Source organism: Erigeron canadensis, chromosome 8 (genome assembly GCF_010389155.1).
Source record: "Erigeron canadensis isolate Cc75 chromosome 8, C_canadensis_v1, whole genome shotgun sequence".
In the NCBI taxonomy this organism is placed as follows: Eukaryota; Viridiplantae; Streptophyta; class Magnoliopsida; order Asterales; family Asteraceae; genus Erigeron; species Erigeron canadensis.
In genome coordinates, this window is record NC_057768.1 from 25,288,750 (window position 1) to 25,304,093 (window position 15,344).

At 32.4% G+C, this 15,344-nt stretch overlaps 2 protein-coding genes across 2 annotated transcripts; both read left to right on the forward strand.

Moving 5' to 3' along the window:
* Positions 1-838: 838 nt before the first annotated feature.
* LOC122610490 (bZIP transcription factor 2-like) lies at positions 839-1,207 on the forward strand. Its single transcript, XM_043783475.1, has one exon. The coding sequence runs from the start codon at positions 839-841 to the stop codon at positions 1,205-1,207; it is 369 nt and encodes a 122-aa protein (XP_043639410.1).
* An 8,141-nt stretch (positions 1,208-9,348) lies between these two features.
* On the forward strand, positions 9,349-14,428 carry LOC122579760 (kinesin-like protein KIN-7N). The gene is made up of 18 exons (XM_043751988.1): positions 9,349-9,592; positions 9,700-9,789; positions 10,113-10,231; positions 10,320-10,433; positions 10,523-10,604; positions 10,711-10,778; positions 10,886-10,963; positions 11,058-11,200; positions 11,279-11,381; positions 11,463-11,543; positions 11,631-11,699; positions 11,769-11,828; positions 11,961-12,026; positions 12,157-12,450; positions 12,557-12,643; positions 12,813-12,971; positions 13,105-13,311; positions 13,809-14,428. Exons 1-18 carry the CDS (start codon positions 9,418-9,420, stop codon positions 14,244-14,246), a joined length of 2,433 nt encoding a protein of 810 aa, XP_043607923.1. The 5' UTR covers positions 9,349-9,417; the 3' UTR covers positions 14,247-14,428.
* The last annotated feature ends 916 nt before the right edge of the window (positions 14,429-15,344 follow it).

Here is a 15,344-nt window from a genome sequence, read left to right on the forward strand (position 1 = left end):
CATTTCCCAAATTTATAACCATAGTCTAATCTTGATGATATCTAAACAAAAGTGACGTATTATAATTTCCTTAAGCGGTAAATGTCAAAAAAAATAAATTCATACTCTTAATTATCCAAATTTTATATAATCAAATCCACCAATAACTGAAATTGAATCTTGATTTTCTTCTTAGTTCTTAGAGAGCTCATAGCACCTTCATCCTCGACTTATCCTTGGCTGATCACTTGTCTATGGGAGGACGAGACTTGTTTAATATTGAATGTGTGATAGATGTTTAATTAAAGGATTAATGCTACAAATGGCGAGGTCTGGACTAGTTCTGACATTGGAATTGTTTTAAGGGATTAGTTATTGATCACTCTTTGTCTGATGTGGTGCTGATATGATGCTGATAATGGACTAGCCTTTCAGAAAGAGACGAGTCTTGCTAATACTTGACTAAAGCTAGAATGAAAAAAGTGAAGCAGAGTCTGTATATATAGTTTGTCTTGCAAAATGTTAAAAAACTGTTATGATCGGTCAATGATGTATTACCGTCATATACAGACAACTTGCTTTTGTAAAGGTTATTGCCTATCACGTACTACGTAGTGCCATCAATATTTACTTTTGACAAAAACAGATATAATAAGAAATACTGTATGACATCAATAATAATTTTATGAGGACAATTTTTTCTTTTCCCTAGCCAAGCAAAATGTTTAGTAGATCCCACATAGCATAGACAATAAGTAATTGCCTATAAATACACAACTCCAAATCCTACATTCTCCCCTTTACTTCTTCCTCTCATCTAATACCCTAGCTAGCTAATTAAGATACTCTTAAAACAAGAATGACATCTTGTGATGAGTTTTTGTACCATTTCACTACTAGTGAAATCAATGACATACTTTCCTTGTTTCCCGGGAAGACGTCAACTTACCCTGAAGAAGAAGAAGAACAAAGGTATAGAAGAATGACCTCCAATCGTGAATCAGCAAGGCGGTCTAGGCAAAGAAAGAAGAAGCATTTGGTTGGTGTAATGGACCAGATAAAGCAACTAAGAGCTGATAACAAAGATATGATGAAGCGGTTGACTAGAGTTTTGTATCAATCCCAAAGTCTTGAAATGGAAAACAACATGCTCGAGTCCGAGTGCATTCATCTCCATTCAAAATTATCCATTCTATGTCAACTTCTAGCCAACATCCAGTCTCAATGATCCTTTAATTTGTTTGAAATTCTAAAACCACCTTATTTACATACTTAAGTTCTAGTACATACGTGCGATATATGTTAGTAAGGTAAAGAGCTTTAATTAAGAGCTTATAGCTTACCACTTGGCTCTTGCATCAACAAATCACAAAAATAAAGAATGGAAAATGTACGTTATGTATTATTGTATCCAGTTACATTTTTCCTAGGGGAGATGAACAAATTAAGATCATATCGATCGGTTTGTCATCAATATATATAGGGATCGAGGACGTCTTAAGTTAATATGGGATCGTAGACTCCCTTTGTAAAGTGATCATGATATATATGAAATTAAATTTTAGCCTAATATATTGTTGAAGCTAGTAATTAATTACTAACTTGCTAGTTCTCTAATATATACATATACATCTTTCAATTCCGCCATAGCATTCAACTCTGCAACTCTAATAACATTTAATTAGTAGCTTAACGCCATTCAGGAAGAAAAGAATTGAAATTACAGTGTATATATATAGTAGCTAGCTTAATTAATTAATATATATGTATATATGGTTAAAAAGTGACATGAGCACAAGTTTGTCCCCTAAAAAAGAAGAAGAAAAAATGAATGGCTAGCTTGTGGACCACATGTGTGAACACCACTTTTTCTCCAATCTAGCTACTCATTTTTAACTTTACATATCCGATCCGGCGGATCAGGAACCAACAAACCCATTAAGATCAATGTGTGAGAACTGAGAAGCGTCAGAATTTAAAGAAAAATAAGTAAACCCGCTAAAATATCATATGGTCGTCGTTTGGATGTTTGGTCAAATTTCCGGTAAATTTGGTCAATCTTATAATATATCTCTTTTGTAGTAAAGGCAGTATAGTATGTCAAGGTTTGGTCAAAAGGCCGTATGATACAACAACAACAACAACAAGGTATCCAATCCCGACATAAGCCGGGCTATGGGGGAGGTATGATGTAGACAGATCTTACCCCTACTCAAAGGTAGAGAGACTGCTTCCAGATCCACCGGAGTGGAAAGGGTTAGATCCACCTGAGTGGAAGCCTTAACCGGATAGGGATAATCTCGATCTCAAACTCTCAATTTCAATCTCACTCTTCGGATCACAAATTCAGATCTTAGATACGATGTATCTAAATGTTATACAATTCTTGGTAGAGTTGATATGATAATGTTTAATACTTCCTCTGTCCCATGCATTAAGCTTGTCCGCTTTTAAAATTTTTATAGTCAAATTTTACGAACCTTGACTTTAAAAGTTATTTTTTGCGTATAATATTTGATGAAAATTATATAAATTGATTATGTTTTAGATATGTGTTTTATTGGTATAACTTTCATAAATTATTTTTGTATATAGTCAAAGTTGGTAAATTTGACTTTGAATTTTTAAAAATGAAAACTTTAATACGACGGGGGACGGGAGGGGGGGGGGGGGGGGGCGAAGACTAGTTTTACATTCGGTCTTAATTTCTCACATTTGGCAATGCTTAGCATTCAAGAAATCAATCTATGTTTAACTTTAGTAAAACTGTAAATATGTATATTGATGGATAGATAGGTAGTTGAGTTGCGTACGCCCGGATCGTTCCTATGTTTTATCTTTTGGATGGCTCTAAATTCTGGAGCCATTTTCTTATCTAACAAATTGAAACATTTCTCCTTTATCGATCCGGGCTTGAGACGTACAAAAAAAACTAACTTTACCGGCATTGTGTTGTCGATCTCTGATCGCCTAGCTAGCTTTATGTAATGGGGTTTTTAATTAATCATAAAATGGAACTAGCTAGTCCCAGTGCATAACCTACAGCCCCAGGGTTGAAACTAATTTGGCTGTTGGTCTTCAATCTTTCCAAACCTAAACCTAGCTAATTAACCTAAGACATATATATATATATATACCTGATGAATGGAACTAATTTGCCCTTATTAAATAGCATTCAAGAAATCAATCAAATAATTGATTAATTAAGATTTAAGAGGTGGTGGGGGAAGGTGAATCGATGTCCATGCAGTCACACGCGGGGCTAGCTGATCAGATCAGTGATCCATGTATCTATCTATACGTACAAAAGATGCAAATAAGATCTTGATGATTTTCTCCTAGCTAATTAAACACGGTACCCACCAAAGAGCTAGCTAGGTGACTATTTAGCTAGCAGTCAACAGGAATTGGACTTTTTATTTTTTTGAACGTTCAGACTTTTATTCATACTCAACCACATCATTAATTCGGATTCAACCATTTGCTGCTTTCTAAACACCGCGGGCATTTACGTGTCACGCTGCAGAGACACGGAGTAGTAATTTTTTTTCTTTCCTAATATATAATACCTTCTTTATTTAATTGACTAGCTAATTAGTTAATTTTATGATCTCATCTGCATAGTACGTGAACATTAATACTTTGTTGATCATCAATTATTGTAAAGGTGATGAAAGAATACATGCTCGTTAATTAGCCATGCAATAGTACTGGAGAGAAAAAAGACATGGCTAATTAATTACTTCCCGGCCATTTAATTAATATATAAGGTGTCTCTTCGGTTGAAATATTGGTGACAAAGTTAGGTCGGTCAATGATTGTATAGAAAGAGGCGTGTGTGTTTTTTTTATGGATTAAGATTTCCTAAAGTTAATATCAATTTAATAAATAAAGTTGATGGATGTAGACCATTGGATTAAAATCAATGGTTAAGATTAAAAAAACTTTGATTTTAATTAAATGGTGGAGATAATCCTAACTTTACCTATAAAGTTACTATAACTTTAAGAAATATCAATCCGTTTTTTATTAGGTGGTGTTGTTGTATTGTTAGACCTCATATGGCTTTTTTTGACAAGTAAAATTTTATTCGCACAAAAACTACCAAAACCACAACAGTGGGATGGTAGCAGCAATTACAAGGCCCTTTTATTTACATATATCAAATCTATTCCAATCTTCCATGCTAAAATTACACTTTTTCATCCTATTCTTTGCCCAAAAGTAACTCGTATTCTTGATTTCTTGAAAAACTTTCTCAGCCCGTATCGTCTCTTTTTTGAATCTTTTGTTATTTGTTGCGCGCCATAGACACCAACATGTCACGAAAAGAATACCTTTAAAGATTTTCTTAGATGTTTTTCCAAATCCCATATGTTAGACCTCATATGTAATCACTATTTATGTGATGGTAAATATTAATCATGCTAATCAAATAATTATCTATTAATTATTTAGGGATAATTAAATCATTAATCAATAAATAATTAGATAAATGATCTTAAGGGCTTATTGATAATATTTTATTATAGCATATACTTACTATGGAAAACTAATTAACTCGAGCTCGCTCTATAATAGAAAAAAGTCTTTGTTTATGTAGATAGAGATCAATGATACAATTCTTACTCCCTGGATGTAGATAGAGGTAAGTTGTCTAAATTTCACCTTAATTGATCTCATAATTAGTGGAAAAGGCTATTGGATGTTAAATTTCACCTCTAGCTACTAATTAATTATTTTCAGAACTAGAAAAGTTAGACATGTTCGCATGAAGAACGCGCGACAACGGATCAATTGTATATTAAACTTACAATGTTTTTCTGATAAGTTATTTGTTACTAGCTAGTTACGAAATTCATAATAATCGCGCTGTATATCCTATCCACGTACGTTAGTACGTACTAATTAGTTTATCTAATTGAATAGAACTAATATACGTACGGATGCATGTATGTTGGTGAAATTAATTAGTATATATGATGCTAGCTAGCAGCTAACTTTAATCAAGACATGCATATATGGTGGGATATGTATTCAATTTAAAATTTGATATGATTGCTTTTAAAGTTAATTATTTATCGACATTCATATTCTAACACTGTGGGAGACACTAGAATATATACAAGAAAGAAATTCCATTGAATTAAAAGGAAAGGTACAAAACAGAATGTCAAAATGAATGAAAATCACATCAATAAATGCATGTACTATTGTATTTAATTGGTTTAGTGAACATAACAATGATCTTTTAATTTACTAAACAGTTAAAGTATATTTAAAAAAAAAAAAACACTTGAAGGACATGTCATGTTTTGATGATCGAAGTGAAATTACCAAGCATATCATATATTATTGAATCAGCAAAAGACAACAGATGTTAATCAGGGAGTGTTGACAAATCACTACTAACCTAATGTCCTAATTTATAGAAGTATAAATTATGCTCGAGTTTCTAAGTTTTGATGGTGCTCACGGTACGTATGCTTAGTCCTTTAATTAATGAAAGCAGTGTGAAAGCATATATAACGAATAAATGTGAAGAAATATATAGTCCCATCAAATCAAGTGACTAATCTATTGTCTAAATGGTTAAAAAAGCTTACTCATCCTCCTTTCTAATCAAGAAAAAGTGATGTTTATTTTAATTTATTTAATATATAAGTCGATCGGTAACATGATTCAGTTATATGAAAAAATAGTGATGTTTGATATAATATGGGTCCCTAGCCAATATTATCCGACCTCGATCCATCTTTCTTATTTTGACCCTTTTATGGGGGCAACTTTTTTTGGGTTCCCACAGTATTTTCATTGGCGGTATTGGAAGCTGGCGAAAAAACCCATAATCCATATTCATTTAGTAAATGGATATCCATGTTTTGGCGAAACAAAGTTATTTACGGTCAAAGTTGATCAACGTGACAATTAAAATGGGACGGAGGGAGTAATAATTTGTTATACGTAACCCAAATAAAAACGTTAAGAGTTTGAAAAAGAAAATTTTGGTGTTACGATATTTATTCTAGCTAGCTCACATAACTCATCGATATCTTTATTATTATATTATCTATACTTCTAATATTTTTTTCCTCAAAACTTTCTACTTTAAAAATACTAAAAATACTCTTCACTTTTATTCAATAATTTAAACATCTTTATCTAATATACCTATAATACCCTTAATGAAATAATTTACAGTATATATAGATCCTCCAACACTTAAAATAATTACAATACCACCTTTAAAATCAACTACTTTAAAATCACAACCCTCACCGTCGCCGCATTGTTTTTTATAAGTATATTTGGAAATTTTATGATATGACAAGCGTATATTTTTTCTTAAAAGACTTCTATTTTAATTATGATATCATAAAATTTTTAAAATTTTCTTAAAAAATAAATAACCCTTTAAGTGCTTAATCAAAGTCCTAATCATTTATTGGAATGAAATGACTTTTTTATCATAATAATGTAATAGTTAATTTTATATATAAATTATTACATTATTGTATCATAATAAACATTACATATATTTTTTTAAATATATTTTCTTGCTATAAAATTTTAATAAAAATGCATGGATTGAATCAGGTTGATTAGTTAGTTAATTAGAAATAAAGGTTGAAAACTCCGGAAAAACATATACCATGTTCAACATACTTATGTCCAAAGATTTAACCATATATATATACTAGGATTTTTTTACCCGTACGATGTGCGACTGTTTTAAAAAGGTGATCAATAAAGTGAGATTTGAGTTAAACTTGGTTAAAAAAACATTTAATGAAACGCTTAATATGTGAACAAATGACTTAATGGAATGAATCAATAATGATCGTAAAAAAAATATATGGACGAACAATCTATTTAGTTTCACTTAATTAAATTAGTAATAACGTATTCATTATCCAATCATTAAACTAATTGTTATATACACTTGTTTTGAACTAACTCTTCGTCTACCATCATAATATTTTTCTCATCATCACAATGAAAAATTGTATTGTTAAAAGACAAAAGAAAAAAGAGATTATATTAACCATTATCATAAAATTCAAAAAAAGATAAAAGAATTAAACCAAAAATTGTACATAATTTCCATAGTGATATGAACGAAAGAATTAACATAACTCTTTCAGAAAGTTATGATATGGAGTTGACACATAGGATAAAATCTTATGTGGCAATTTTTCAAATTAGTTTTAGATTGCAAGAGGGCTTTAAAATGCTTGGTTAACTATTGTTTTATAAGAGTTATAAATATATATATGTTTTAGGTAAAATAAAACAATTATTAAAGTAAAACAAATAAAACAATATGTTTTTTTTTTTCCACTAAAGATCACTGTGCATCATGAAAATCATCGTATATCAATTGCTTCGTGAATCGTTGTGCATCAATTAGAAGATGATCTAAGGATCAAGATTTTATCTTATTTGTTTTACTTTAATATTTGTTTATATATATCTCACATAACACATGTTCAACATAAATATAAAATTTAACCATCAGTTCATTTTGACCATTGCATATAGCGAGAAAAAAATACCACTTCGCGAAAGCTCACAAAGTTCAAAATTATTAACACTTACCTATTTTGCATTACGGACATCACTTGAAAAGCAAACTTGTTAATGCAAATTAAATTAAATGGTTTGATTCATCTATTATTTTTATATTAACTAAGAAACTCTGAGAACTTAATTACTGAAAAATCCTTCTTTGAAAAATTACACTAAAAGCTATAGAGTGACCGATAAAATTCATCTATATCATATCTCTTGTGATAGGAATGTGTGCTTTTCATCAGCTGAAGTTGTCGGAAACCAACCTTTTAGAAAACACATACCTTCTCCATCTGAGGTAGGCTCTATACATGTGAACAATTTCAGCCTCAAACTTGTTTTTAAAAAGTTTGGTAGATCAATCACAACTAATATGCTTTTCATTAATTCTAAAAGTTTCAAAACTTGTGGGTATGTCCGTATGTATGGGCAAATTGTAAAAGAATGAAAATGTAAAAAGAGTAACTTATATGTGCTCCAAGTAATATCTTTTAACTCTTTAATAAAGCATTTTATTTTATTTTTAATAAACTTTCCCGCCTTTGATAACATCTATATACCTCTAAATATTTTATCTTCATCACATCCCACCCATTAATCTACCAAAAATACTCTAAACAATTTTCACCCCAAACCTATAAAATAAGTACACCATTCCTTTTAAATTAAAAACTTTTACATTAAAAATCATCCTACCAGGGTTGCCACCCTGTTGCCATCGAATCCACTATCACCCGTCGTCACCACTATCACACGTCGCCACTACCGCAAATGTTGCCGCATCGTGCGGATATAATTGCTTTCAAAAATAAATGCAAGATTATATGTGTGTAATTGATATAGTGGATTCGATATATATTAATTATGACATAAATTTGCATTTGAGGCACCGAACTTGTATGTTATTGGAAACATATAGGTTATTTCTATATAAACTGTGTAGTTACATTTCTTTTACTTAATAAAAGTGGTGATCTTAAGTACATAAAAATTAAAAGAGTCTATCAATCAATTTGAAATAAACAAAAGGTATAATGTGACTCAAAATTAACATGTTTTATGGATGTTCGATTTTAATTCAACAAAAAACATTACTTACTTTTAGTGATTAATACATGTGTTGTGATCATTTAAAAACTAAATTTGTATGAAAACCAAAAAATTTATCAAACACACTATGATTTGAAACTTAATACAATGTGCTTATAGCTTCCCACCATCACCACTACCATCACCATTGCTGGAAATAGTGATGCAGCACGGGTGAAGCCTTTAATCGAACTGCTGCGCCGTTCAATGGGACTTCGCCCTTTTAAGTAGCCTACCTTGAGGCATTTACAAAGAGGTTAGAAGCTGGACGCATATAAGAATGGTGTGAATTTGATGTGCGACGATCTAAAAGATAGTGTGGTGGTTTGATACGGTAAGGACGCTGAGCTTATTGTCATAGCTCCGCCATAGCATCGCCAGAGGAAGAGGATCAGAAAAGGAATGATGATGGTGGTGGTGAGCAGCTATAAATACATTATGTTAAGTTTTAAAACATAATATGTTTAACGAGTTTTCTTATTTTCACATAAATTCTAGTTTTTAAGTCAACGTTTCACTTCAATACATTATGTTTATCGATAATTCGATTTAACAGGTGAGCTGTGAGCAAACAAAAGGTTTTTTTTTTGGGCAGTCCGCCCCGGCTCACATAATGGGCTTTGAAGTGGGCTCAAGTCAATATACCATTTCTAAAGATTGAAATAAAAGAACGAATATATCCCGCCTAAGAAATTCAAATCCAAAAACACCCACAAAATCAGATCCAATCCATCCATCCAACTCTGAATCAATAATTAACCAAAAGTTGAAGAAAAAATGGAGAAAATATGTGTAGCAGTTAGAGTAAGACCACCTGTAATTGTTAGATCAGAAAATTCTGTCGATAACAACAACAACAATCAGTGTCAATGGAAAGTTGAAGATAATCGAATTTCGCTTCATCGCTCTCTTACCGGAACCCCTCTTCCCCCTTCTATTTCTTATACTTTCGGTTCGGTCTTGTTCCCTCTGTTTATAAAACTTTCTTTTTTTATTATTATTATTACAATCATTTTTATTTATTAATTTTGTATGTTGTATATATATGTATATGTATAGATCATGTTTTCGATCAAGATTGTTCGAATGCTAGCGTTTATGACCATCTTACAAAGGATATCATTCATGCCGTTGTTGACGGATTTAATGGTAAGCCCAGATACCCTCTTGTTAGTTTTTTGAAAAGTTGATTACTTTATGTTTAAATTGGGACAAAAGGGTCTGAATTGCACATTGAGATAGCTTAGGTTATATTAAAATCGACGTTTTTTCTCTTTATTAATTCGATTTATGTTGTTGATTGATGAGATAAGATGTCGCGGTTGTATAGTAGTTTAAAAAGATTTACACCCTTTTTGCCCCTTTACGTCTTGGATCGTTTTTGTAGACAGTTATGAGTTTAAAATGTTTCATTTATAATAAGTCTGATTATGCAAATTAGGCCAGAAGCTAAAAAATTGTGCTATCTGTAGGTACGGCGTTTGCATATGGGCAAACAAGTAGTGGAAAAACGTTTACTATGAATGGGTCTGAAAATGATCCCGGAATTATTCACAGGGCTGTCAAAGATATTTTTGCCAAGACAAGCATGGTATTTTCTAGCGCCTTTCTAGGTTTGATGTATTATGGTAACGTTAAAAGCTTGTGTGTGTTTCTAAAATTATAGAAATGGTTTGCAGTCGATTGATAGGGAGTTTCTCATTCGAGTTTCATACATGGAGATATATAATGAAGAAATTAATGACCTTTTTGCTGTTGAGAACCAGAAACTGCAGATACATGAAAGCTTGGAGGTGTGTGAGGATACATACTGACATTTATTGGTACTTTGATAGAGTATTACAATATGAGTGTTCTTTTACTGATATTCGTTGTTTTCCAGCGTGGAATATTTGTTGCAGGCCTTCGGGAGGAAATTGTTAATAGTGCTGAGCAAGTACTGCAGCTCATTGAAATGGGGGAAGGTTTGAGACTAATTTTGAGATTTTTTTTATATGTGTGAATGTGTCTATGTATGTAGTTATTTATATCAGCATGTGTGTTGATCTGATCTGAAACTGCTTCTTCCAGTTAACCGTCATTTTGGTGAGACTAATATGAATGTCAGAAGCAGTAGATCCCACACTATCTTTCGAATGGTATGTTGGGCTTCTGTGGAAATATTATGATGATAGTAATATAAAAGTTTGATATATTATTGTTATATTGTTCGAATCCGTATTAATAGTGTTACTTATATAATCAGGTGATTGAGAGCAAAGGGAAAGAGTCGAGTGCTACCGATTATTCAACTTTCGATGATGCTATTCGTGTTTCTGTCTTGGTTTGTAACTTTCTGTATTCACACCGACTCCTTAATTGGAATCTATAGTAAATTTATTTGTATCATGAGTTGCTCCTTCTCTATCTGGAATTAGAATTTGGTGGATTTAGCGGGATCTGAAAGGATTGCCAAAACTGGAGCTGGTGGAGTTCGATTGAAGGAAGGAAAGTTCATCAATAAAAGTTTAATGATTCTTGGAAATGTCATTAACAAATTGAGTGAGGGTGCAAAGCAAAGGTATTTCATAATATCTACTTGATTAACTAATTATGTATAACTGAAATGGTGAATTATATGATTGCATTGTTTTTGCAGGGCACATATTCCCTATCGAGATAGTAAGCTCACCCGTATTCTTCAACCTGCCCTTGGTGGCAATGCAAAAACTTCAATTATATGTACCGTAGCACCCGAGGAGGTAGTACAACATATTGTGTTTTTCTTCTGCTATTCACCACGTCTGATGCACGTGTTAATTATTTTTAACTGGTTTATATAGGTTCATATAGAAGAAACAAAAGGAACCCTTCAATTTGCCAGCAGAGCTAAACGTATTACCAACTGTGTTCAAGTAAATGAGGTATGCTTTATATTAAATTTCTCCTTTTTATGTTGATGTGTATGCATTTAAGTTATCGTAGTTGACATAATCTTTATTTCTCTCCAGATTCTTACAGATGCTGCGTTACTAAAGCGACAAAAGATTGAGATAGAGGAACTACGCAAGAAACTTGAGGTGAACTATACAAGTTGAGGTTGTGTCGCCATGATTGGAATTAAAATTTTTCTTGATTTACTTTGTTAGGGATCTCATGCGGGGGTTCTGGAGCAAGAAATCTTGAATTTGAGAAATGACATGCTCAAGGTACCCTTGGATAGTATGTGTATCATGCACCTAGTCACTCATCATCTTATTATACAAAAAATAGAAAACCAGTCACCAATTATAGAACTATGGCTTTATGTTTGGTTTTCAATTGTTTTTTCCATTTATCAGTTTGAACTGGAGCGTGAAAAGCTTTCCATGGAATTGGAGGAGGAACGAAAATCACGCAGGGAAGGAGTTTCAGCACAGGCAAGTTTATAAAAACTACACTAAAACTTCTTTCTTCTATGTTTTTTTTTTAACTTTATCTCTTCTATATCAACACATACCGTCTTTTAGACATGGCTGATATTTAAATTGGTTTTAGGGTAGCAACTCTATGAAAGAAAATCTGAGAGAAGAAGTGAGTGACACTTGTAGTACACAGCAAGGAGATGCTTTTAGTACCCCTACTTATAAACCGGTTGCAAATGCATTTGTTGCTAAACGATCTTACCGCTCTAGAACACCTGATTTTAGCCCTCTTCCAGATGAATTTGGTGATATTGCTGATGAGGATACATGGTTCAAGATGAACAAAGGCTTCATCGCTGACCTTGATTCAATTGGTATGACACCTGCAAAGCAAGTTTCTTCGGTTCCACCAATTGATGAAATTTCTGTAAGTTTAACTTATAATTTTATTGTTTTTGTGTTGTATTATGACACATGTTAGGATGTAATCACGAATCAATACTGTTATGATAAGTTACAATCTTCATTTACAGGATTTGAAAGCTGACTGTTACAAAGAAGAAGTTCAGAATCTTCGAAAGCAATTGCAGCAAGCTATTGATGAAAAAATAGGCTTTGAGGTAAGTTTCTTGTGATTTAATCATACCATTTTCTATTTCTTGTGATTATAACATTATGGCATGATCCTTTTGTTTGTTCTCTTATGCATAACAAGTATATTTAATGTCTGCACTTAAGTGTATAATTATAGTTATCCACCTCATAGCATTTGCAATAATTTACCTGCAGAAACAACACAAAGAACAACTAGTTCTGAACAACCACCTAATGGAAGAGATATCAAGACTCAAAAAAGAAGTTACAGTGATCCAGGAAATTCCTCAGAAGTTGAACGAGTCCTTGGCTAATTGCAAAGCCGTAAATGAAGATATGGTCTCTGCTTTTCAGGTACAATGCATGCTTTTGTGCCAATAAAAGCAACAATAAAAACAATGCATCTACACTTGTCTTAAGTCAATTATGCAATATTAAACTGCTCAAAGAATCTAATCAGAAATATTTTGATGACTTGAAAAAACAGAGTTTTGTAGTAGATGAGAAGTCCCCGACTTCAAAATTGTTTTCAAGCACAAGTGATATTTTTTCGTCACTTATATCAACTTTTGAAGCACATGTCTCTATGGCCATGGATGCGTTTAGAAGTACAAGTGATAACAATGAAGAACATAAAGCGGCTGCTTTGGAGAAACAGAGCAGCTCAACAAGAAAATCACCTATTCTAGATAAGGTAGCTGCCTGGACAAAATTATCAAGAAGTTACATGCCCATTTTGATATTATTCGTCATCTTAATCTTGAGTAGTTATCTCGTCTAGTCCAGGTATCTCGTATTCTAATTATTTGCTTAGCTCTATGATCCCATATACAAATTATAATTAATAAATGAACAATGAACTTTACTGCTAAATGGTTGGTTGTCTACATTTGGAAATTGGAAATTAGCAATCCATTCTTCAACTGTTTGGTTAAAATTCCAATCTCAGGCTTCTACTTTTTTCATCTTAATGGATCTCTATAGCTTCTTTGTCTCTCAATATCCAGTTTTTGAAAACGGGAGCTAGGTAATCGAATGATCTTCTAACTTACATGCATTGCATCAGTTTCTGCATAGAACAAACCCTTTAGGCTGTTCCATGTGTACCTTAATCATATTCTATTATTCTGTTTGTGAACTCTTTTTTATATCATTTTGGTGATCTTAACCACAATTCGTGGATAATTTTAGGACTTCAATCTGGGAGAAAAAGTTGCTTCTTGGAAGGCTGAAATGAGTGATGAAATAAAAATGATTAAAGAAAGATATGAGAGGCTGGAGCAAGAGTTGATTACGAAGAACCACCTTCTTGAAGGTTCTAAAGAAATAATTCATAGTCTCGAAAAAGAGTCTCAGCTATTATTAGAAGAAAGGGATGACTTACTCCAGACTGCATCTGATTTGTCAAAAAGAGTTGCATCATTAACTCAGGAAAATGAGAAGGTTTTGCAAGATTTGAGCTCTGAAATTCAGAGGAGGAAAGATCTTGAAACACAAATCAAACAGTTTAGCATTGCTTTTGCTTCCCGTCAAAGGACACTCATGTCATTCCATAGCGAGTTCAAATCTAAACTCGACCACTTGAAAGCTCAAAGTCCAGTTCTAGGAACCAAGTCTATTGGATGTTGAAAATCCAAGTTCTGAAACTTTCTCTCATTGATATAGTCAGTTTATTTTTATTTTCCATATCTCTACCTTTGTTGATGTATTTAGATGTTATCCAGAGGTCTGGTTCATGCTTAATGAATCAAAGATCTCTGATCAGTTGCGACATTATTTAATTTTGTGATTGAAACAAAAATATTGCCTATTCTCCAATGTTTCAAGTTAAGACATTTCTTATGGGGTAATGATTCCTCCTCCAAAACCACTTATGTAATTCCCATCATTGAGTTTGAAGACTTAATTTGTTTATTTTTGTTGAACAAGACCTTTGTACTTGATTGTTTTTCATACAGTGATTTGGAACATCTTTATTAGTGCATACCCTTACCAAGGTTTCATCTTTGTGGTTATTCTTTACTATTCCTAAGTTTTTTTATAAAAAAACAATAAAATTGATGTATAAAGGTTAAGCAATACTTGAATAAAAAACCAATTGATGATAGCTCAAGTGGTACCCACGCCTGCAAAATGCATCAAGTTACCATAGGGATTTTTAAGAATAAGGAGGTCTTGGTTCAAGACTTGCCTCCAGCCCTCCAGCATGCCCCACAAGCTCAAGAGAGTTGTAAGGAGCTAGTCTTTGTGAGGTAGACAATGGTTGGTCTAAACTTTTCTCGGAATACTTGAATAAAAGTCACGAAGGAGACATGGTTCAATCTTCTTGTCAGAATAAAATATCTGATTGTCGTGTTATTTATAATTGGATTACAGTAATTCACAGGTTGATCTTCTAATTCATTTAAACAGGAAAACTAAGTGATTTTAAATAAAGATTGAAGACATGTCATGCCTTGTTGAAATGGAATGTAGTGAACATGATACTAAATTAATAGAACAACACAATAAAGATTGTCCACCGAGTGTTGATAAATTAATCGTTGATCCATTTGTTGCTAACCTCCATACCAGCAGTACAACCCAAATTGTATCTCGCATCCATTGTATTTGTGTTCAGTTAGGTGTAGCAACTTTATATGTCATTCAAATTATTTCCACACTACACCTTAAAATTCTTTAAAATTCATAATTCAATATTAAAAATATACTGTGTATTGTATTATT